Consider the following 23417-nt stretch of genomic DNA (forward strand, 5'->3'; position numbering starts at 1 on the left):
AGTTCAGTTTTGAAGGCTCTCCCTTTTTAAAGGCTTTTCTGACAAGTAATGCACACTCAGGGCTACCAGGTGTATGAACAAGGGGACTAGAGGGAACAATCTCCAGCACTCCTCTGCAGCATGGTAGGCTGCTTTTCCACCCAAAGGAAGCAAATGCTTAAGATGAGTTACACACTGTTGAGACATCACTGACCAGGGATGTAAAGTGTGCAACCCAGTCCAGGCTTACTATGGTGCTGTGTGTGCCAGAAGGGAGGGCAGGGTAAGAATAAAGCAGTGGCTGTGAGGTGTTACAAAATAGGAAAAATAAAAACGAAAAACAGGAGGTTCCAAGGTCAAATTACTTTATTTAAAGTCTTGTAATGGCAGTTCCATCCCTGGGAGCTGATAATAACTCCTCTTCTGCAAGTGCTCATTCTCAGAGGCACAAAATGGCTACCAAACACTGATGCACCAGAGAGGTAGGTAGATCTTCCCAAAGCCCGAGCACCCAGATCTCAAGTTGGATGCTTCCTTCTTGCAGAAGAGATCCCTACTTCCCATCAGCTTTTCTGGAGGTAGGTTTCCTTTGGTCCTGTTAAGTCAGCACGGAGGAGAAAACATCTTTGCTTAGCTTGTCTCTGGTGACACGTGGAATCTTTTGGTCATAATACCCAAATTACCTTTTAATTCAAAGAGCCTGGTGTCCATTCAGCTTCTGGCCAAGTCACAGGAACTAAGAAGAAGGCAAGTATTCCAGCTGGGCTGGGCAGATAGCACTTGTCTGCAACCACAAAGGCCCTCTTCAGAAGGGAGTATGCAGTGCTGTCCTGCATTGGGCTGAATGGTCTTGACTGCATGTTGGGTAAGACAGCAGCACCTTAAACCCTGCTTGAAATGATATCCAGTCATAAGTGTGCTGTGATTTCTGGTTTGTCTCTTGTCCCCCTCAATTCCCAGAGAAAAAGCTTCCCTACAATGAGGCTTGGAGAAGATAAACAAGAACAGCAATTTGAAATGCTGATCCTCACCATTGGGGGGGGAGGCACAGCAGTTAGAGAAGGAAGAGCTCTTTGCAGGAGAGTCATTTGGTCAGCAGGGAGAGTTCTTGACTGCAATCACATTGTCCAGCAGGCGTAAATAAGAGCAATCAGCAACCCCATGGCCAGAGCAAGGACAGCATTCTTGCGGTTTTCCTTACGGAGCGCGCTCAGTTCTTTCTCTGGGAAGCAAACAAGAGCCTGGGCTGTTAAATGTTCTCTGTGCTGCAGCTCCATCTCCTTTCAAAACTGTCTTAACGCTGCACGATGCTGCCTTGGCTACGGGTGACTCTTGGGATCAGTATGCAAAGCTGCCACTTATAAGATATGCTAAAGGGGAAGTAAACTACCAAGAACCCTTTCATTTGCCAACTCTTAAGCTGTCAGTCTCAGTAACTGTGCTTGGGACTACTTCAGTGCCAGATGAGTTCCTGTTTGCAAACCTACTGAGGTCAGAATAGGTCATCAGAGTAATTGCTTGTTCCTCAAGAATGCAAAAGACAGAGGGTAGAGAGCTATTTTAATTATCTTCCAGACAGAAGAGCCCAGTGTCTTTTCTGAGTGCTTAAATTTACTTAAATACAACTGTGACCATCGTTGAATGGTGCAGAATGTGGGTGGTTTTGTGCCCCAGAAGAATGAGTGTAGAGTGGTTTTGAGCCTGGACACTCATTCTCTTGAGATCTGCTGCTTTTAAGAGACAAAAAGACAGTGATAGCCAGTCACTATCCCTGGCTCTGGTTTACAAAAGAAGAATCACAGATGCAGAGAGAAGAAGTAAGTGGCTACCAAAAGTACGGAGTCCTAACGATCTTCAGTTCTGTTCTTTCCCTTTATCAAAGATGAGAACCCCATTCTTGCTGGTTTTGTTCAGCAGACTTGAAAGTAGCGAGGCCTCCAGCATTAGGCACTCTGGCCAAACAGCAACAGTTACTTTGCAGGGCAAGGCTGAGTGCAGATCCTGCTGCTGAATTTAGCTGCAGTGACTATCCAGTTGCTGCCTCCGCAGCAGGAACGCCCTGCTGCTGCAGGTTCCCAAAATGGTGCTGGTGTGAAAAAGTTTTTAGCTGTTCTTTCTACCCCATTCTTCACGTTGTACAAGGGTTCTTATGCAACCACACAGCAAACTGTTTGAATCTGCAGAGCTAGAGATGAGGTGGTAGAGGGTCACATAACCCCAAGCACAGCAGTGCCAGCTTAAACTGATGGAGCAATGCCATTCCCAGCACTGCAGTTCCTGGCTTCAAGTGCATCAGCTGGAATAAGCAGAGATTTAATCAAGAGGCCATAGCAGTTATCTGAAAAGACTGTGCACATGCACTGCCTGTTCTGCTCCAGCAGGTAGGGTGTTGCTGCTGTCTGAGCAGCCTGTCAGTGTTCTGTTGATGCTGGCATTGAGGGCTGACTGCTGGTAGAAGGGTGGCAGTGACATGCAGAGTCTTCAGCTGTGACTAGTGGTAGGCCCCTAGGGAACAGCTTTGAATCTGTTTAAAATAAGTCTTCTGGAAACAGTCTTTTAACATGAGTTAAAAATTACTGATTTGCTGACCTCACCCCAGTTTTCAACTTTCCAGGCCTAAAAGAACACTTGTTCCTTTCCTTTGTGTGAGCTCCAGTGCTTGCATGGCTTCAGACTGCTGTCAAGCTGTTAACACAGTGATCAACAGGAGCCTGAAGACATGCAAAGCAGCATCCCTAGGAGAATGGAAGTGCTGTCAAATGTGTTGTAGTTCAGAAGGACTCTCATTTTAACTGTCTACAGAAGGACTTGCAGCAAGGAAAGACCCTGGCTCTCTGGAACTGCAGGTAGCACATCAGTGTGAATCCCTATGCTCATGTGCTGAACAGCCCCAGAAACCGATGCAGTGAGAACCTTCCCCAAGGAAGGTGCACTTTGTTACACTCCAGATAGCACTTGGCAGCTTGCCTCTTAAAACATAAAAGGGAAAAAAAAAATGAACGGCTGGGGGGTGGGGGGGAGGTGGAGAAGGGGCCTTTGTGAAAAGCCACTGAAGTCAATCCATTGGCTAAGATTAGTTGAAAACTGGTAATTTGGGGTATGTGAAAGGGACATCTTTCCCCATTCATTAGCTGATGCTTTTTTTTTTCCTTTAAGCACATCTTAAATGGGAGGATCCAGACTCCTATTATAATATGCTGACTAGATTTCCCTCAGTCTAACTCCCTTTGGTTGAGCCTAAATACAAAGGCGTAAGTCAGAGGTGGCAGGAGCCTGACGACAAAGCTAAGCTGCAGCACTGATCCCATCCAGCCCAGAGGGACCACTCTTAATGAAGCTCTTACCATAGCTGTCAGCTTTGGTCATTAGTAAGTTTCTTTCTCTCTCCAGTGACTTTCTGTAATGAGAAGAGGAGTTCATTACCTGCAAGGCACAACACAGACTGTTTCTTTCCTTATATGATGGAAGAGAAACTGTCCCACTGCTGAGGATACCTGCTCACAGAATGAGCCCCTCACCCTTCAAGGGGAAGAGGTGACAGTTTAGAAACCCCCAGCTGGGCAAGAAAATAGATGCAGCAGTTTCAGATTATTTTTCCCTTACCCCAGATGCTTGGGACAGTGTCAGTCTATGCAAGCAGGATAGAAAGGGGTCTGTGTCAGAGAGCCCTCTACTCGGTTTCCTGGGCTGGGAAGTTCTACAGCTATGGGATGACAAAGGGTCCTGTAGGGACTGCTGCTGGAGGATCCTGCCCCCCAGCACATCTGGCACAGTGCTGGAATGCTAATTCTTCTCACTGATTGAAGCTGGGATCCCTTTGTCAGAGGTATCCAATTCGTGTAAACTTGTCAACTCAAGGAAACAAGTTGAATCCAAGCCCATTAACAACCAGTTAAACAACTTGTTGTTAGACTGAAACTCAGGATAGTAATAATATAAAGTCAGGACACTTTAACTGTGTTCTGTAGGACAACACTGTAGAGCAATCACCAGGTCTAACAGGACTGCTCCCTGGCCTTACCACCGAGCTTCCCAGCCCTTTTACTAGAAGCAGAGCATTAGGATGCTGGTGACTGGAAGAATGCCCTAAAGCAGACAGATGACAGTCAACTGGGAGATGTAGGATCTCTTGCTTCACCATCTAGAGAAATAGCTGTTTCTGCCTGCAATTCCTACAAGATCCATATGAAAAGTCCTTGCTTGACTCTCAGGTCTAAAAGTCTACAGTTGCCTCTGCCTGTGACAAATTTCGGGGAAACTGTCCTTCCTCCCTTTGCCAAGAAAGCCAGTGTGTCACTGCATTCATGCATCCAGACACATTTGTAGCACAGAGAGAGTTATCTCCCTCAGCCCCTTTCCCAGTTACATCCCAGCCTGGCCTTCTGTAGTACTTACAGTCTGTCTCCCCTGATTCTACTCAAGCAGCTTTGGCAAGGCTTGAGTAGCAGAATGCAGTGAACCCTTGCCAGACTCACAGAGCTGTCTGCTAGCAGAGCAGGAGCCAGCTGTGTAAATGAACTGGCAAGTTTTGGGCACTGCTTGGCTGGTTGCAATGCAGGTAGGAGGGTGAGGCTGTTGATAAGATAAAGCTTTCTCCACATACCGCACTGAACTTCTCACCCTGGCAAGTTCCCCAAGTAAGCTCCAAGCTGAAGCAAGAGGCTTGTCCTGGGAAACACTCCCACCCCTTCAAGAGAGCTTGCTCAGTACTACAGCAGGATGACAGCCAGATGAGGTGCACCACACCAGCTGTGAAAGGGGGTAGTCATCAATACCTTCCTTCAGGGCTAAGCTTCTCCCCACGCAGTTTAAGATCCACCTCCTCCAGGCTCTGTCTGCAGTGTGCCAGCTTTTCCTCCAGTCCATCAATCTGAAAAACACATCACCATCATTTCCTCTCCTGCCTAATATGGATACACCCTCATGCAAAAGGGAAGGGTGGCTGGGCAGCTACTTCACCTTCTTCCTTCCCAAACCAACAGAGAAACAGCCCCCAGCTCTGTGTAGAGATCAGAGCAGAGAGCCCATCACCTCTTAGATCAGCATGTACTATACCCCAGGCAACTGTGATACTGTAATCCCAGATACAACTATGTCAGCTCCAACACTCCCACTTGTGTACCTGACCAGTGTGTTTTGCGAAGATCTGATTTGTTCCAGTCTGTTCTGGTTTCTGGTTGCATGTGGCTCCACAAGCAAAGATATGATCTCAGGCATCTTTATGCAATTAGATGAGGACAAATTGAGAGAGACTGTCCTTGGACAAAGCCTGAGGGTCAAGGTCTTGATCTAGCACTGTGAATGGATGCAGAAGTTCATGGGAAATGACTGTGAAGCACCTTCAACTGCTTGAGTGAAGAGGAGACAAAGGGGAAACCTTGATACCTACCATCTCTTCCACCCAACTGTATCCATGACAGCAACAGCAGCCAGCACACTGCACTCAAGAGAGCATTCACCACTGACTCCACACTGTCAAACTGCACCAAGTTTTGGCTGCACATGTTCCTATGCAGAAAAACCCATGCAGGTGGTCTCCTTGTCAGGTTTCCAAACAGCCATCCTGTCCTGTGGCTTCCCATGGAGGGGAGTAACTGTGGGTAAGTGTTAAGAGGGTTGAACGACTTCTGTGCAAATGTATTGCCCAGGGAGGAATCCTATTGTGGACAAGTTGTCCTGGGAATAGTTCCTCTTTTCTGCCTAGCAACAAGAGCATCTTTAGGAAAACTTTGTCTTTTGGGCTTGCTTTCATCAGGGAAACCATGAGACTAATTTGGTAACATAAACACAACATCCTAGCCTGAAAGGAAATGATCTCAGTGCCCTGAGGTGGCAAGGACCTCTTTTAAGCTACTTAGCACACCACTCCTGCTTGGTGGTTGGTTTGATGGCTGGCACTACAGCCCCTCTGTGGTGGGAGCCATCACAAGCCAGAGGCTAAGAGGTAGCACACCAGGTAAAGGACTGAGGTGTAATGAGACACCAGCTGCCTGAACATCAGCCTCAGAGCACAAATGTTCCCATAAACAGTGACACAGGAAACAAAATCAAAGGTAGGGATCCCTAATTTTTGCTGCTCTGGGGAGCATCTCCACCCTGAGCTCATTAGCAAACACCTTCTGCTCAGAAAAGGCAGGCAAGCATTAAAAATAAGCAGGGTGAGAGAAGACTTGATGTACACGGGAGAACAAAGCAGATTGCAAAAAAGAGTTTAGCTGATCAGCTAATATACTGCGTTTGCATGGCAAGGTTTTGGTAGCAGGAGTGGGGTCTACAGGGGTGGTTTCTGTGAGAAGCTGCTAAAAGCTTCCTCTGTCTGATGCAGCCAATGCCAACCAGCTCCAAGATAGATTTGCTGCCGGCCAAGCCCAAGGTCATCAGCAACAGTGGTAGCTCCTCCGTGAGAACATATTTAAGAAGTGGGGAAAAAAAACAAAACAGGAGAGGGAGGAGGTGCTCCAGGCACCATGGTGAGGCAGGCTGTCCCCCTGCAGCCCATGGAGGTCTATAGTGGAGCAGATATCCACCTGAAACCCATGGAGCACCACGCACTGGAGCAGGTGGATGTGCTCAAAGGAGGCTGTGACCCTGTGGAAGTTTTCTGTGAGAAAACTGTGGTCTCATGAAAAGAGGAGCCAACACTGGAGCAGGTTTGCTGGCAGGACTTGTGACCCTGTGGGAGATGCAGGTTGGAGCACAGTCTGTACCTGAAGGACTGCACACCATGGGAGGGACTGACACTGAAGCAGTCTGGGAAAACTGTAGCCTGTGGGAAGGACTCATATCAGAGAAATTAATGAAGGACTGTGTGTCCTGTGGGGGTGACCCCATGCTGGAGCAGGGTGAGGTGTTTGAGAAGGAAAGAGGAGCAGTTAAATTAATTTTTCCCAAGTCAAGTCTGTTTTGCCCATGATAGTAACTGCTGAGTGATCTCCCTGTCCTTACCTCAACCCCCAAGTGTTTTGCTACATTTTCTCTCCCCTGTGCAGCTAAGGAGGGGAGTGATAGAGTGGCTTTGGTGGGCACCTGATGTCCAGCCAGGGGCAGCTCACCAGAGCTGAACAGTCCTTCTGCAAGGAGCACAGAAGAGCTGGGGAGTGCCACATATAACTTAGGCTCAAATAAATCTTTGCATCTTACCAGACAGCAATTCCAAATTCTGTTATTTGCCAGCTCTCCCAGGGCTGCTGAGGTGCCAAGCTCCCCAGAGGCACCTACACAGCTTCCCTTGAGCCCATGGCACATCACCACAGGGAATAGCACCTCTGTGTTTGGTCAATGCTTGTGTTTGATTGGATGGGGATGCAGATATTTTTGAAGCATGTTAGCTGAAAATGTATTCAGTCAGGGCAAAGATAATTGTCCTCCTCCACATTCAGCTGTGCTAGTTGAGAATGTTAACTCCAGCTGTTCATTTCTAGCCCTCATACACTACAACTAAGTCATTATCCCTAGTCTTCTCCAGGGCCAACCAAGGTCTTCACACAAGTCAGCTCTGAACACACTTAACAGCAAGTTAATTTAATGGTATAGTGGAGCAGAATGGAGGTGTGGCACCTGTCCAGTCCAATTTAAGAATGACCATCTCCCTCACCAGTTCCTACCATTTGCACATGGCTGTGTCTCTGTTCCCTTATCTGCTGGAAACCCTCACATACACACACAGCAAGAGGTACTTCAACATTGGTGACCTGGCTCCTCCTTACCCAGTAAAATTATTACAATGCATCACGCCTTCTCTGGAAACACATTTTAAAATTATGCAAAGTAATATATTAATGAGAGTTTTGGTTAGTCAGCTGCCAACCCCACCACTAAATTATCCATGTCACTGCACTTCCTATCCACTCTTCCAGAACTGCTCCTCCAGCTCAGTTTGCAGTTGCTCTCACTAGTGCATTCTCTGCTCCTACTTCTGTCATTTCACCAGACATAACAAGAGAATATTCTGCCCAACTCTGCCAATGCTTTTACATTCTGCTGACTAAAAATCTCCAGATTCCACATAGTACTTTAAAACTTTCAACTGGTTTTACTGCTCTTAAATCAAAACCAAAGCTTGGGTCCCCTGCTGGAGAGCAATAATTTGCTAATAAACTGCATGCCCTAGAACTGCACCATCAGCTTTGCTGAGCTGGGGGCACAAGGGACAGGAAATAATAATTAAAAAAAAAAAAAGGCAAGGAAGGAGGAACAGATTGCTGAATGAACAAAATAATCTTCTGCCAGAATCTCACTATTTCTTTTCTTCAGGCTTGTCTGGGACATTATGGGTTGTAAGGAAGGATGAGTGACAATTGCCAGATGCTATCCATTTACTGTACCTTAGTTTCCCTACTTGTAAATTAAGACAAAAATATCTGCCTCCTGGAAGCGGCTCATTTACACACAGAGCCTCACACACCAACCCAAACTATAGGCAGAGCACTGTCTTGATACGTCAGTGCCTCACTTGGGATTTGGGATCTGTTCTGGCAAGCTAGGAGTCTCTCAGTTCAGTCATCCAAGTAATTCTTCACTATAGTGAAAAGGAAAGAGAGAAATAAAAAGCTTGTTGTGGATGGAAAGCTTTCCCTTCTACTCACTAATGCATAAGAAGGATGGCTGGGGTATATAGGTAGGCCTACTGGAGGCCCACATGAAAAGAGGCCAGCTCACTTAGTGAACCACCAGACTTCACACTGGGTTATATTTTTCATGGCAATCTCAGCACAGTGGCTTCAAAGTTGCAAAGACAAACCCTCTGTCCTCTCCATTCCACAGAGGGGATCCTTTGGGACAGGCCTGAAGTGCAGCATGCAGAAAGCTCACCCAACAGCTCCTCAGGTTCACACGGCCTCTAGAGGGACACAGGACTTCACTTGCAGCAAGGTCTTTAAGTACTGTCAGGTAAAAGGGGCAAGAAAACCAGGTGCTGCACATCCAGGCAGAACACCAAGCTGCCCTTCTGCTCCCCAAGAGCCACTACAGAAAGTCAAGTCCCAGCAGCCTTGGATGCACACAGGGATTAAGACCAGGTGCCTCCCTCACTCCACAGGGTACATTGAGGCATTAAGACGTTTTTGTTGAATTCTGGCCATGCTCACTCACAGTCTGGAGATCTCTTTAAACCAGAGAGACCTGGAGTGGTTTTCAATCCAAACTGACTTACATGCTTACTGCAAATCTCATTTGTTGGGACCGTCTTGGGCAGAGAGCCCAAGATGGCTCACATAAAGACAGAGACAAAGAGGGAAAGAAGCAGCTTTGCTTACAGAGTTGAGCTGGATCCCTTTTAATACATTTTGTAATGAATTAATAAAAGCTTTCTTTCCAGCAGAAAGGCTAAAAGCGCTTTTCAAGAACTGGCATCCACTCTCTGCTTTTATGAATTCCCTAATTAAGATACTGGCAAAAAGCCACATCACACACACACTGACATCCAACAGTGTTAGGTAATGAGGTTTTCGTCTTCTAACCCTCATAAAACAGATCAAAGCCAAACAAAGAGGTGGGGGCAAAAAAAAAAAAAAAAGCAACCCTTTCCTGAGCCACCTTCTCATGTCTTGTCACCTGCCAGCACACTTGAGCCATTTTCAGCAGAATTAGTGGTTTCTGCATCCACAAACTTGGTTGGATTATTAAAATCAGTCCAGCAAAGATGAGTTTTGTTTAAATTCAAATGCTAACTTGCAGTTAGTTCATGGACACACTTTCATCTTCACCACACTCTTGGAATCATTTTGCATGCTGGCAAATAATTTTGCAGATGCTGTGCCTACAGCATGCTTGGAAATATTTACCAGGTAAGCTACAACATAATAGAGGATGATCCACCAGCAAAGGTTAATATAAATCCTCCAGATCAACACTGTGTTGGTAAATGAGAAAGGGCTGGATCCTACTTGCATCTCTTCCTTTAGTCGTGGCAGAGAGTTAGTCCTCTCACCCTGCCTCAGCTTAGACCACTGGCTCTGCAGGACAGCATTAAGGCCACAAGGCACCACCCACAGCTTTTTGAAAAATCCACCAAGAACAGCTTTACTGAGCAAGGACTATGTTGGCCTTGATCCTTCGTGATCTTGGATAGACACTGCCTTGTCAAAACCACCAACTGATGTAACTATTCTTCCCCAAAACCCACATTCAACATTTTGCAGCTCAGGCACTGTCTGAGCACAGGGTGTTCTATTTGTATTTAATAGTCCAGCTTTTTCACTTCCATTAATTTTTTTCAGTTGTTGTCTGATCCAGAAGTCTACTTTTAAGGGCTACAGTATCCCCTGGCAATGAGTTTCACAGCACAGGCACAGGTTACTGGAAGAACCAATCCCTCCTGTTGTCAGCTGCTAGTTTCATTTGATAGCCGTAATTTTGTATTGACAGTGAACATTCATCCTTTATTTAAAATTACAAGTAGCAGACAGAGAATATAGACCTATATTGTCCCCTTTTACAGTCATGTTTTTAAGCTTAAAAGGATCAAAAATGCTTAGTTGTTTCTTGCATAGAATTTTTCCACACCTTTGATCATACCCACCACTCTCTTAAATTCATTCCATTTTCCCTCCTTTGCTATAAAATGGACCAGTCTTCCCAGTTTTATTTGCCTGATGGGTTTCATCAAGAAATTCTCAGCAGCACAGCACTGTCAAGAGAGTTGCCTGTTGAAAGACTATAGAGCTATATGAGAACAGAACTGGCATGAATTTAAACCACCACCACCACATTATGGAGACACATTTTTATCAGTTTAAACCAGGTCATATCAATTACACCTGCAATTTGCAAGTGCAAGCTAATCTGATAAGTATCCATATAGGAAATTGCATTCATTTAGCATCATGACTTCAGTTAAACAAGCATGACTCTGCTTAGATTAGGGCTTTCAAAGCTAGCCATGCATCATGTCATATTAAGACTCATTTGGAAAGTTCTATCATCATTAACAGCTCAGAAGGTAATACTGAACTGAATGAAAGTTAGATTTATGTAATCAATATTTTGCTTGTTACACACTTCTGACATCTGAAACACAGCCCTCCTTCCCTGGTTTAAAGAGATTTTGTTTTCTTCGTTTCTTGACTTCTATTCAGTACCTTTCTTATCACTGCAAGGGGGAAGGACTTCATCTTTTAGTAGTATCTTTGTACTGACAGATTTTCATCTGTAGCACATCATAAAAAAGAGTAGTTCTACAATCCTTTCTAAAGTAGAGTGTTCTATAATGACAACTTATAAAACAAAGAAAACAAATATAAGTCACATCATCTTGTAAGACAGACCCTACCACCTCAACTGAGCAAGTTGCCTATTGCACGCCCCCAAAAAAACACCAAAACCCACAAAAAATTTAATTATTTCAACTTTTCCTACTAGCCTCACTGAATGAAGATAACTTGGAGTCAGCACACTCCCCTCTAGACTCCCTTTGGTGGTTATATTTGGGTTAGAGTGCCCCAAAATGTCTGTTTCTCTAATTAAAGTTTAACTAGATGAAACAGACCAGAAAACTACCATAAACTGACCTCCAATTCATACGAGACAGTAGGACACAGCTTTACATTACTGCCTGTCCAACAGAACTGGAAAGGGACCTACAAGAAAGCCAGGGAGAGACTTCTTACAAGGGCGTACAAGCACACTGATAAAAAGGCTGTTTTGGAGGGCGGTCATACTTTTCTAAGAGCCTTCTCCTTGCTGAGACTTACGGGCACCTCATGTGCTGGTTTAGCGCGGGGCACCTCAAAGCCCCAGAGACACTGCAGGTGGTTTCAGCCCTGCACACGCAGGCGGGGCAGTGTCTGGGCAAGGGGCAGGGTCTGGGTCCGGGCAGGGGCTGCCGCAGAAGCCTCCTGGGGCCCACACTCTCACCGCCTCTCCCCGACCACGCTCTGAGGCCGAGTGGGAGCCAGGGCGCCAAACGCCATCGCTCAGTCGAAGGCTTGGGACGGAGGACCGGGCACCGAGCGTCTCGCTGGTGAGAGGGCCCCGCACGCAGGTCCCCCCTTGGCCTCCTCTGCCGCCAGCGCACGTTAAGTCAAAGGGCGCACCGGGGCAGCAGTGCCTCCGCCCCTAAACTACCCTGGCCCTCCCGGCACCCACCGCCCTGCAGGAACTCCTCCAGGAACACTGCTTCAGCAGTGGCGGTGGCAGCCGCCTTCCCACGCCTCAACCAGACCCGGCCCTGTCGCGCTCATCCGCCGCCGCCCTCACCTCCCGGGCCACGCTCAGCCCCTCTCGCCGCCTGCCCATGGCCCCCGGCCCCGCCGCGCATGCGCCGCTGCCCCTCTGCCCGCGCCCCAGCGCGGCCGCATCTGCCGGGCGGCTACCGCCATCTTGATGAGGGGCTGCACTGTGGGGCGGCCGCCATCTTGGTAAGGGCTCTGCTGGCTTCCCCTGCGGCGAGGCCGTCTCGGTGGTGGAGGCGGAGGTTCTGGAGGTTCTGGCCGTGTGATCCAGTTTTGGCGTCAAGACAGCCAAGAACTTGCGAGGGTGGCCCGTGGCAGTCAGAGTGGCTCTTTCTGCATTGTGCTGGCACTGCCCACAGACACCTCCGTGGGCTCCAGCATCCGTGGATGAGGGATGGCTGGGGAAGTACCAAGGGGAAGCTAAGGTGGAATTTCGTGGTCTCTCTCGGGCTTGCCTCAGTCCTGCCTCTTCACCCCTCACAGACCCCTGCTCCCGTGGGGGTGGGGGTTTTCATTCATGCTCTCTGGACATCCCTCTGGGCCTGTCAGAGGGGAAACCCGGGCTGCCAGTTGATTTTCCCCCAGGTGACAGCTTGATCCAGCTTCAAACCTCTGCACTGCTCACGCCATTTCAGTGGCCATATTGCTGGGGGTCTGGGCTCACCTAGGAAGAATCCGATCTCTCAGCAAGGCTCTTTTGGTGTGTGTTACTTATGGAGAACTTACATAGAGAACTTATGGTTGTCCTTGGGGCTACCTTCCCAAGCATTAGCTTTATTCTAAAGCAGCTGCAGGAAAAGACAGCTGTTTGATCTACCAGGAGATAGCACTTCATGCCCACTAGCCAGTTCACTGCAAGATGCTAAGCATGATGTTACATATGCATGGCAGCTTTTGTCCTGACCTGAGAAAGCTTTTTATGAAACACTGCTATCTAGTATTAAAAAATAAAAGAAGCAAGAAATACCACTGAAATTCATCTGTCTTTGGGATAAGACATGACTGCTACTTGACAGGAAACAGCAGAGCTGTTTGCTAACTAAGAAATGGAAGCAGCAGCAGTTATTAGACACAGACTGAATTTTCATTTTGGCTAAATACTCTCTACTGACTGATATTTTGCTAGGATGGCAAGAGCACAGATGTCTGTCATAGAAGGAGTGTCAATACTTATAACTTGTGTGTTTCTACCATGGGAGCTGGAATGTATTGTTGACAGTGTCAGTCTCATTTTCTCATGAGGGATAACTGTACTTTTATCTGCTTCCCAATACGATACTTGACTCAGCCTTATGGAGCCTGCACTGCTGAAGCCAAAGGAGTCAGAACTCCCTCCTTCAAGGAACTGTTTTCCAAGCATAAGCAGCTCATTCAGAAGGCAGTAAAGAACCTGAGCAGGACCTCGCCACCAGACCTTGGAAAGCACAGTATCAGGGGGAGGGAGAAAAAGAAGTAGCAAGAGCATGTTATTTTCCCTCTCTTGGAAGACTTGCTTATTGAGTGTAAATACAACCTTAAAATGCATAGAGGTTTGAAGAAAACCCATCTGTTATGGTTTGCAATGGGATGAAATAGCCATCAGTTCTGCAGAAAGTGTTTTCTTCTTTACAAAGGTGAGTATTGATTCAGGTGAGAACTGTCCATTCTCACATTTTTGCTTCTCCACTACTGAGACATAGATACAGCTTTTTGCAGAAAGATGTGCGACCTTTGTTGTCACCTCTTTTGGGAAGACAGAAAAGGGGAACCAGTTCCTCCCTCATAAGCAAGCCAGCATTCCTACCATTGCAAGCACCAGTTTCCCAGTCACGTATGACACCACCTGGCCCTCCTGAATCCATCAATCTGATAATCTCATTGTGCCTGTCACCTTGTCCTGCCCTGAGCCGGTGTCTGCTCTTCAGTCTTTCTGGTGGTACATCTTCATTTCCTTTTTAATGCCATTCAGGTCATCTACACAGTGATGCAAGAGAGAAAACCTGTTCCTTTTCCTCAGCAAATTTATAGTTTTTTCTTTCTTGAAACCTGAAAAACAGTTACCAAAATTTTTCACATACAGTGACATCAGCTTCTGTATTTTAAGAACATCTACAGGCACTGCTATGAAGTTAAATGTTGCATAGCTACATAAATACAGTTGGATTCGATATTAAAGGTCTTTTCCAACGTAAATTATTCTGATTCTATGAATATGAATGTGAACTACTCTATATCAAGTGGCTGCTGACTGGCCACAAGCATATTTAAGTTGAAAATCAGAAGTTTCTAGCTGTGAGAGCAATCAGATTATGGAACATGCCTCCTGCGAAAGGGGTGGGAGGAAAAAACTTAAATAGGTTTCAGTAAACTCTGGAATGCAATAGTCTAACACAAAGCCTTCAAGAGGAAGGTGTAGGATGTGATGATATATGGTTGAATGCCAAATAACATATATAGTAAAAAGATAAGGTCCTGGTGAGATCCTACTCAGGGTCTCTGATTAGGCTGTCCCTGCTGCATTGGGGGGTCACATCCCTGCAGTCAAAATGAGTGATGAAGTGAAGTTAGAAACTGTAAAAATGATACAAGTGTCAGTCTGAAAGGAACATTCAGAAGTCACTCAATATATATGCCCAGAGACCTGATCAGACATGTTGATGCTACCCAAGAAGGTGTTTGCCTTATCTGTTCTTAATATAGGCCAGGGATGCTACCACCCCCTCTGTACCTGATATACTGCTCATTGACTGCTAGCTGGGAAGGTTTTCCTCCTTTTCATAACCTGATTGAGCTTGCTGCATCCTCAGGACACATGAGAAAAAACTGATCAGCATCTTTCTTCTAAAAACCTTATATATTTGAGGTTCATTATCCTATCCCCTCCTGTTTTCCCTCTGTTAGACTTAATGCTCTTCTTTGAATCCTATGTGTTTTGCACCTCTTATACTGTTTCTTACCATCCTCCAGTCCAAATCTAGACTAAGCCTCCCTTATTGAGCCTTTCTAGCTTGGAGGTAAGCAAAAAATTACCTCCCTTGTCTCACAGTCATTATGCCCTAGTAATGCAGCCAAGAATGAAATTTGCCTTTTTCTTCAATACCTTCATAGTGGCAATTCATATTTGGTTCATGGTCCTGTAACTCCTTGATCCATTTTCTCAGTGCTGTGGTCTAGCCAGCTGTTCCCTCTTTCTTTATTGGTGCATTTAAATTTTTCTCTTTCTCAGTGCAGTATTCTGCACTGGTTTTATGGAATTTTAGCTGGCTGATTGTGAGTCATTTCTGCAATTTGTCAATAGTGTTTCTTCTCCTATCCTGTCTTCAGGCTTGCAAACTCTTCAAGATTTGGGGCTAGTCACGAACTTTATAAACATACTTTGTTTCATCATCTAAGTCACTGAGGAAAATAGTTAATAGATCTTGCCAGGCACCCATGGAACTTGGCCTGACTGCAGTCTACTGATAAGTAGTTTCAGAGTGCATACACTTGATGAATATCATACAGGATTGTTTCAAAAAACCTTGCTATGCTTCAAGATAGCCTCCATTGCTGCACCTGCTCTCCCCACTATTCCAGTTACTGTGGCAAAGAAAATTAACTGGTTTGACATGATTTGTTCTTGGCTTTCTCTCTGCTGGCTTTTCCTTATCGCCTGATTATCTTTAAGTGATAAAACATTGATTATTTAATAATTTGTTCCACATGCATTGAACAGATGGAAAGGTAATGACTGATGACTAAGGAATCAACATTTTCAAGAAGGTTTAGGGACACTTGCTGATTTTTATCAGGGTAGTGCTGACTTTGAGGGTAATTTAATAGAACAGACATTAAGTCTTCACAAGTAATTAAGTCGTTACTAGTAAATTAAACAACATCAGGAAATGTTCTGAGAGCACAAACTCAATCATCAGTATGGTCAGCACACCCTGGCATGGTTTGACTTGCTCCCACCAGGACTGTCCCAGACAATTTTCAGGGAGTCGTCATAGGCAAAGGGCTGTTCCCAAAGGCTTTTGCATGAGATCACTGTTTCAGAGGTGAAGAGAGTTTAATAATATGGATGTGAGCCATTTGGTGCTAGTTTGCGGGATGTTTCTAAAAGAATGTTCCTGGTCACTCCTGATTTACTACCTTCTTGCCTCTTTTTGCCTTCTCCATCTGCAAGATTCACTATGCTTTGTAAGCACAAATGAATCAGTCCTCTGACAAGCCCGAGAGAAAACTAAGGCCAGACATCTCACTTTATAGATGTGAAGAGTGCGACGGTATCTGACCTAATCTCTGCAGCAAGTAAGTAGTTGGGCTAGCTCTAAATTCAGGGACCTGACCTCTTATTCTTGGCTATCTCATGGGGACCAGTCCTCTGTCCTCCAAGCATGTCCTTCTCCAGCTTGTCAGCCACTGTTTTATGAACCATGAGACAGAGGTGGAACTTCTAGGGACCTTCTTAGAACAGGTTTCTCCAACGTTATGGGTGTACAGCTCTAAGCCAGTGCCACATCTCCTTCCCACCCCAGCTGTGCTGTACCAAATGCAGCTGCTCACTGGGATCACAAAAGGAAGTAACTCAGCAGCCCATGTCAAGAGAGAAGCCTGTCTGCAGGGGAATGCTGAGGTGAGGCAGGGTCAGTTTTCCTCTTTACACTTGCAACTGTGAAGAGATGAAGGGAAGCATCTCGCCGTTGCAGGCAGCCAAGGGTAGACAATCCATGGCACAAGATGACTCCCAGCAAAAAGGAATAAGCAGGAAACTTCTCCAGGGACAGAGACTGTGTATTGGCTGCCTGGAGGAAGGACCATCTGAGTGCAAGGGAGGCACACAACAAGGTGAGAGTTGCTGTGAGTTACAACTGAGCTATGGAGCTTTGTTTTTTCCCCCATTTCCCTCTTACAGGACCAACACATAAATACCCTCCTTTCTCCCAAAGCCCTATAAGCAGGGATGAAATAGCACTGTTGTGAAGGGACACAAATTCCAATGCAGGCTTGCCTGCCCCTAACAAGGTCAGCTACAGTATTGAATGCCACCAGGGAACAGAAGAGCCACAGAAAGCACTGTCAGACTTCTTCAGGCTGAAAGGTGCTCCAGTAGGCTGGGGTGGGTTTTTTTCCTCTGAGAATATAAATATAGAAAAGCCACTGGACTGCATCTTCAGTTTGTTTGCATCACGTTCTCTGCTTCCACCTTGATGGTCTCCACACAGATTCTGGGAACAGTTTGAGGTGATAGAATTAATTAAATGAAATTAATCAAAACAACCTATCCAGAGACAAAACTGGCATTAGTGAAACGCAGAGCTGGGCCAAGAAGAGATTCAGTAGCCAGGGCTGATGCCTGTCTTCAATAGATTCTGTGTGGATGAAATCCTGTGTCCTGTGTGCCTCAGTCAAACATGAGAGGCTCTGTGGAGTTGGGTGCCTCATGCAAGATCATGACTATCCATGCAGTGCAGTAATTGCAGTGGGAACAGATGGAGTCCTGCTGATGGAGTACAGAACCAGGCACAGCTTGTGATCATAGATCTCGCTTTGATGCTGAATGAAGCTGAACTCCAAATGTGCTGTGTTAGTGCGGAGGATGCAGGAGAACTGGAGCGATGGCTTTTAGAGATGTGATCTGAGAGGGATCCATGGGCCCAGTGTGTGTGTCCCACTCTGCAAATTACACTACTGAAAGTTGGAGACTCTCTGCTTTAGTCTCTATCCTTTCCCTCAGGACATGTCAGCCCAGGTTTTCTTATGCCAGGCACCAGTTTTGTTTTATGAAAGCATTGCTGTCTTCCCCAAACCACACTGAGAAGCGATAAGGACATAGTTCTCTTCTACTGAGCAAGGATAAGAGCACAGTTACAAGAAGAAATATCTGATGGAGCATGAAGTGTTCAGATATATTGTGGGGATGGGTACCTTATAAATATCTGAGAAGAGAAATAAAGATCCAAGCAGTTTTATGAAGTGCTGTGTTATTGGGGCCACAACCCCATGGCCAAGTTTATTTTGCAGCCAGCAAAGGTGCATCCATCACAGAGACAGGCGCAGTGGTGCAGAGGCAGTACAGGGTCCTGCTGATTGCTTGGAAAGTCACGAGGAGCTGTGTACTTCTGAATTAGGGCATGGCTGAGTGGAACAGCGTGTCCTGCTTTTAACACTTGGCAAGTATCAGGGGAGGGAAAACATGGCCATCTCAGTTCCCCAGGACAAGTTTTCTTCTGACTGTGCATGAGGTCTTCAAGAGTCTCTCGAGGGGAGCTAGCTGAGCATCCATGCCATTTCAAAATTGGGTGTATCAAAGGCAGCAACTGAATTTTGGGTCCTGTTCTGGGAGGCTGGTTTTTAGCTCAGTCATCTGGTGACCACAGTCTCCATTGCTCCCCAGTCACCCTGTTTTCACATACTCTATCTCCTTCGCCTGGCAGTCATTAGAAGTTAATGGGCCAATGCCTGATTTTCTTCTTTCCCACTCAATTTATGTGTGGCATTCCCCCATCTACTTGCCCCAAGGGTAGTAAGACCTCCAGACCCGGTTCATGGTGCTATAGAAGAAGTAAGGAAGCTGAACCATATCTGTTGTTTATCAAAAACACAATGTTCCATGCGGAGCTTATTTTACAATGTTCCAGGTGCCACTGGAGTAGTGAGGTGCTCCAGGATTTCATAGAATTGCTGACAGAGGTGGGAGAAGCCAAATTTCTGCCTCTTCCTACACCATATCTGCTGCAGGCCTGTGATGCAGCAGCCAGGCTGCTGAGTGCTGCTGCTGACCCAGAGTTGTCACTTATTGTGAGAGAGGACATCCATGTAAATGTATTCCCTGGCTCAGACACCTTGCTGTGAAGTCAGGCTGAGTCCATCCCTGTTTGCAGGGGTGGTGAGGAACTCATCCTCCAATGTGTCCTCTGTTTTTCTGGATAGTGGGGTGCTCTTTGGCAGGAAAGTGTCCAGTATTTATGCTAAGCACTGGCCTTTCCAGCCACCCTGTTTCACAGCCCCCCTTGCTTAGCTTGGTGCTCACTCCTCATGGACAGGCTCTGTGCTCCTAGGAGGATTTGGCCAGCCTTTTGCTTCTTGTTTCCTCTGGGCAATGGGAGAAGCTTTTGAGGACAGGGGAAGCTCAAGGCTCCCTGGGGAGGGATAAGAAAGGAGTCTGCTCATAAACCAAGATGTTGGCAAACAGGAAGTGACATCCCTGCGTACTCTTGTTGTTTAGGTAGAAGGAAAGCTGTTGTATCCTCCTGTGTCTCTGCTGAGCTCCAAGGAAACACGTGTCTCCCTGCTTTGATCAAGGGACTGTTAGGCAGTCTGAAAATAGTATTATTTCTTCTGCTATAATTTCTGCTTCCTCAAATGACTTCCTGGGTGTGTGAAGACAAATGCTTCATAAACTGGAAACTGGCAAAGAATCTGAATGCCCCCAAGTTTGAGATGGCCAAAGAGCTGAAATGAGACAGACACAGCAGCACACATTGCTGGACTTTAGCCTGTGTGTGAAATGCGTTGAGGTTTCCTGAGCTGGGATCTAGCTGGTGCCCTAGTGAAGACTTCTCTTCGTTTTTGCAAGCAGACAACAAAAAACCAACCCAGATACACCCCCAGCTTCCCCAGGCATTTCTGTTATATAAGTAGTCCGGGCCTTGATCAGTGTTTTCTTTGATTACCTCTGTGCACCCACATAAATATACCGCGTGTGCGTACACACAAAATCCATCTATTTATCCACCTCAGAAATCATTTTGCCGGGAGACAGCATGGTCTCCTGAATTTTTTATGGCCCCTCTTGTGCTGGAGACAATCCAAGGGTCAAACACTCTGCTGTATCTCCAGTCACCTTGCCAGTCAGCACAGAGCATGGGTCTCTGATACTTTCTGGATCTTTGATCACCCACAGGGCATTAAATTACAGCTATTACACTGCAATTGGCTGTACAATTTTATTCTTTGATACACTACCTGCCTTTGTCTGTCTGCATAGCAGTGAGAGTGGTATGCATTATTTACCAGGCTAAGTACACTGCTGCTGCTAGTGCTGGGAAAAAAAAAAAAAAAAGGAAAAAAAAAAGGAAAAAAAAGAAAAAGAAAATAAAGAAAAAAAAGAGAACTGGAACAGGCTTGAAATATAAAAAGATGGCACAAACACAGCTTACTGGGAAACAGTTTTATGGTTATATAAAGCTTTCTGAGATTTTGCCATCGTTTTTGCCTCCCTACGCAGTGGTGCATCTGTGGCCTTGCAAATCTCTTTGGGAAGAAGAGAGGTACTGGGGCAGATGGGGAGCCTAGCCTAACCAGTGCCCTGGCTTCAGGAGGACCCCATGGCAGGCACTGTGCCTGTTGGGGAAGGAAAATGAAAGGCACATGGTGAGCAGAGTGGGATGCTATTCCTCTCCTTGTGGTGTACTCCAAAGCCTTAAATTGGTCTGTGGTTTGTTTTTTTTCCTTTCACATAGAAATCCTTCTGGACACCAACAAATCATTCCTGTGTTACTGCAGCAGATCTATTCCAACCTTTTTCTGATCTATCTATGGTTTGTGTTCCCTCCAGCTTATCCCTTGAACCTACCAGGGAATAAAATCAGCTCCAGAAGATTTCCATTTAGTGGAGAGATGATCAAAAAAGATCACAGTCCTCTACTTTCACAGCCTGAGGAAAGGCAGGTGATATCTGGGCTTTGCTGCCCTGTCCTGCCCTGTGTCCTTTGGGCTTTCTTTCAGAGCAAGGGTCTTTCTGTGAGGCAGCTTTGTTTGCGCAGGCAGAGCTGGCCAAGTGATACTGTCCCCAGGAGACCTGCTGAGACAAAGCTCCAGACTTCTCTGCAGCGTAGGCAACTGCTGGAGTTGCCAATGCAGAGCCAACAAAATCCTGGCAGGAGGGCAGGAGTGAGTGGCAGAGCCAAGGTCAACTCAGAGAGGGAGAGCATGGGAGAAACAGGCTTGCTGCTTTTGTCTGGTGAGAGTAGGTGGGATGCACATGATGAGGGAGTTGTTGCTTCCCAAGTGCACTGGAGATGTTCCCTCCACTTTCCTCTCATAAGTGACACCAACAGCCAGACCAGCTTGCCATGGCTCTGATTTAGGTACTGCACAGAGCTATGGTTGTCAGACAGCACCTTATCCATCAGGCTGTGAGTATGCTGGGTGCTAATCCTGCAGGGAGAGTGAAAGCAGTTGTGCACAAGCTGCCTATAGGCAGAGCTGAGCAGAGTCACACACTCAAACCAGCACTCCTGCTCTTATATTTGTTGAGACAAGTTGCAGCTAAAGTGGTTTAAAATCTAGTCTGTGGTCAGGAAAATGTTTACTCACTGGCTGAATATCATGAGGCAAATGTAGAGGGCTGAAGCTCTGATTATTGCAGAGCTGGTTGATGTGGCATTGGCCTGTACTGCAGCAGTTAGCACTCTGATTGTTTCCCCTCTCCCCTGTGTTTGGGGGCCTTATTCACTGTCTTTCCATCTGCTTTCCACCTGAGCTGGGTCCATTATTGCTCAGCAATACAAAGTAGATTGCAGGTTGCTTTCTCCCTTCTGCCCCCAAAGCAGTCCTTACAGGAGATGGGTTTCTGATTGAAATCCTCTCTTTCAATTGCTGCTGGGTTTCTTTTGACACAGCGTGAAGACACTTCTTATGAAATTGCTAGCAACAGAGAGCTGTGTTTTCACCAGGCTCAGGCTCCCACTTCCCTACTTTCCCTGGCAGTGTGACACTGTCCCCATTTCAAAGATGTTTCTCACTCCCTTCAACTTCTGCAAGCCCCTGGAGCGGAAGCATCAGAGCAGCCCATGGAGGAGTGCCCCCACTCCTCTCCCCTCAATAGGCAAGGCTGTGGGCTGTGCTTCCCTAGACAGGAATCTTCCTGAAATTAGCACCGAAACAGTATTTTCCCTTTCCCACATAGCTAAACCAGCTCTGTGTGAACCCTGAAGACTGTGTGTGACACACAAACCATCAACCATCTTCCTGTCTTCTGTGGGGAGCAGGGCTCAAGCCACCAGCTGTGGGCTTCGCAAGGCAATGTTGCCCTTCCTTGGACCTGGGCAGTCCTGACTGTGGGATCAGGAATTTTATCCAAACTTGGATAAGAAGCTTACAGAGTCAGCCCTCTTGCTAAGAGCCCATTCCAGCTCCCCTTGGAGTCAGTCTCTCAGTCCATTTTTTTTTGGCCAGTCAAACTGTGCTAAAATATGTGATCCCTCAGGAGGTTGGGTGAACCTGTGCATACAGGTTAAACACAGTCTAGAGATTAGAAGGGATCCCACAGACAAACAGTGCTGGGCAGGTTCATCACTATCCTTTTTGTTGCTGGTTCTGGAGGCTGCTCTGACAGAACAATGTGGATACAGTCCAAGAGAGTTTTTAGCTCAGCTGGGTAGCAGTTAAGGCTCAGTTTGATGTGCTCCTGCCTTGTTTCAAGAGTAGCACCTCAACCATCAAGACTCTGGTGTGAAAGGGGAGTTCCCTCTACTGCAAGGTTTTCCTTCTGTGGACAGCAGAGGCTGTGGCTGTGTGAAGCAGGCTAAAAGCCTTATTAACTTTTCCTCTCAGATTGTCTGGCTGATTAATGTAAAGAAGTTAAACCTCATCACCATTTTCTCTATTCTGCCCTTCACCTGATGTTCTCTACTTGTGTCTTAGACCTGTGAAAAGATTTAAATGTCCAAAACATCATCTATCTTTTCCAGCTAGAGCAGTTGGAAAACCAATTCTCCTGACACAGATCTTAGAGATAAAACAGCTGCCCTGGCTGGGCTCATGTCATCCATTGAATTTGAGGAACTAAAGAAGGAAGGCGTTGGGACTCTTAGAAGGGCAGAACACAGAGGGTCTGTTCCTTCCCATTGCCTGCCCTAACTCTACCAAGGTCAGGCAGACCGGCAGCCCCTCCTCTTTTTTCTCTTGCTCCTGGCCCCTCCCTTCGGCTCCTTTACCACCAGCTCGCCACCTGCTCTTCAAAGTCCGTACCTATCGGGTGCTGGGAAGAGCCATGGACCCCACTCCTGAGTCGGACCGGCTGCAAGGGGCCCTCAGGCACCCATCCCTGCTGCTAATGAGATCGGGTTGTATTTATATATATTTGTATTTTTGTTACTTTATCCTTTATGTTACTGCCATTCCCCTGTGCTAGTAAGTCTGTCTCCAGTTGTTTTCAATTTCCAGCTTCGAGTCTCCAGTCTTTATTCCACTTTTATCTTCCCTTTTCGTGTGTGTGTGTGTGTGTGTGTAACAATAATTCTCTCCTTTGGTTTTTGGTCTGCCCAAACTGCTAAGCTGTGACAGCTCATTTCTCTCCCA

At 46.4% G+C, this 23417-nt stretch overlaps 1 protein-coding gene and 1 long non-coding RNA gene across 6 annotated transcripts in view; one reads left to right on the forward strand and one right to left on the reverse strand.

Annotated features, from left to right (window-relative positions):
* Positions 1–327: 327 nt before the first annotated feature.
* On the reverse strand, positions 328–12276 carry CCDC167 (coiled-coil domain containing 167). 5 transcript variants are annotated; one of them, XR_011724974.1, is made up of 6 exons: positions 12175–12214; positions 11058–11125; positions 4755–4849; positions 3324–3376; positions 663–1201; positions 328–574 (listed from the first exon to the last, which is right to left on the reverse strand). XR_011724974.1 is itself a non-coding variant. In XM_071739353.1 (4 exons), the coding sequence occupies exons 1-4, from the start codon at positions 12211–12213 to the stop codon at positions 1098–1100; spliced, it is 291 nt and encodes a 96-aa protein (XP_071595454.1). In that variant the 5' UTR covers positions 12214–12276; the 3' UTR covers positions 328–1097. The 5 variants fall into 5 exon arrangements, 3 of the variants coding, with proteins under 3 accessions (XP_071595454.1, XP_071595452.1, XP_071595453.1); XR_011724972.1 differs by lacking the exon at positions 11058–11125 and having other exon boundaries at positions 12175–12275; XM_071739353.1 differs by lacking the exon at positions 11058–11125 and having other exon boundaries at positions 328–1201; positions 12175–12276.
* Positions 12277–12675: 399 nt separating this feature from the next.
* The window catches only part of LOC139794146 (uncharacterized), a 34607-nt gene continuing 23865 nt past the window's right edge, over positions 12676–23417 (forward strand). The window contains exon 1 of the long non-coding RNA XR_011724975.1: positions 12676–13762. This is a non-coding gene — a long non-coding RNA (uncharacterized lncRNA). The remainder of the gene's footprint in view (positions 13763–23417) is intronic.

This window comes from Heliangelus exortis, chromosome 3 (genome assembly GCF_036169615.1).
Source record: "Heliangelus exortis chromosome 3, bHelExo1.hap1, whole genome shotgun sequence".
Classification (NCBI taxonomy): domain Eukaryota; kingdom Metazoa; phylum Chordata; class Aves; order Apodiformes; family Trochilidae; genus Heliangelus; species Heliangelus exortis.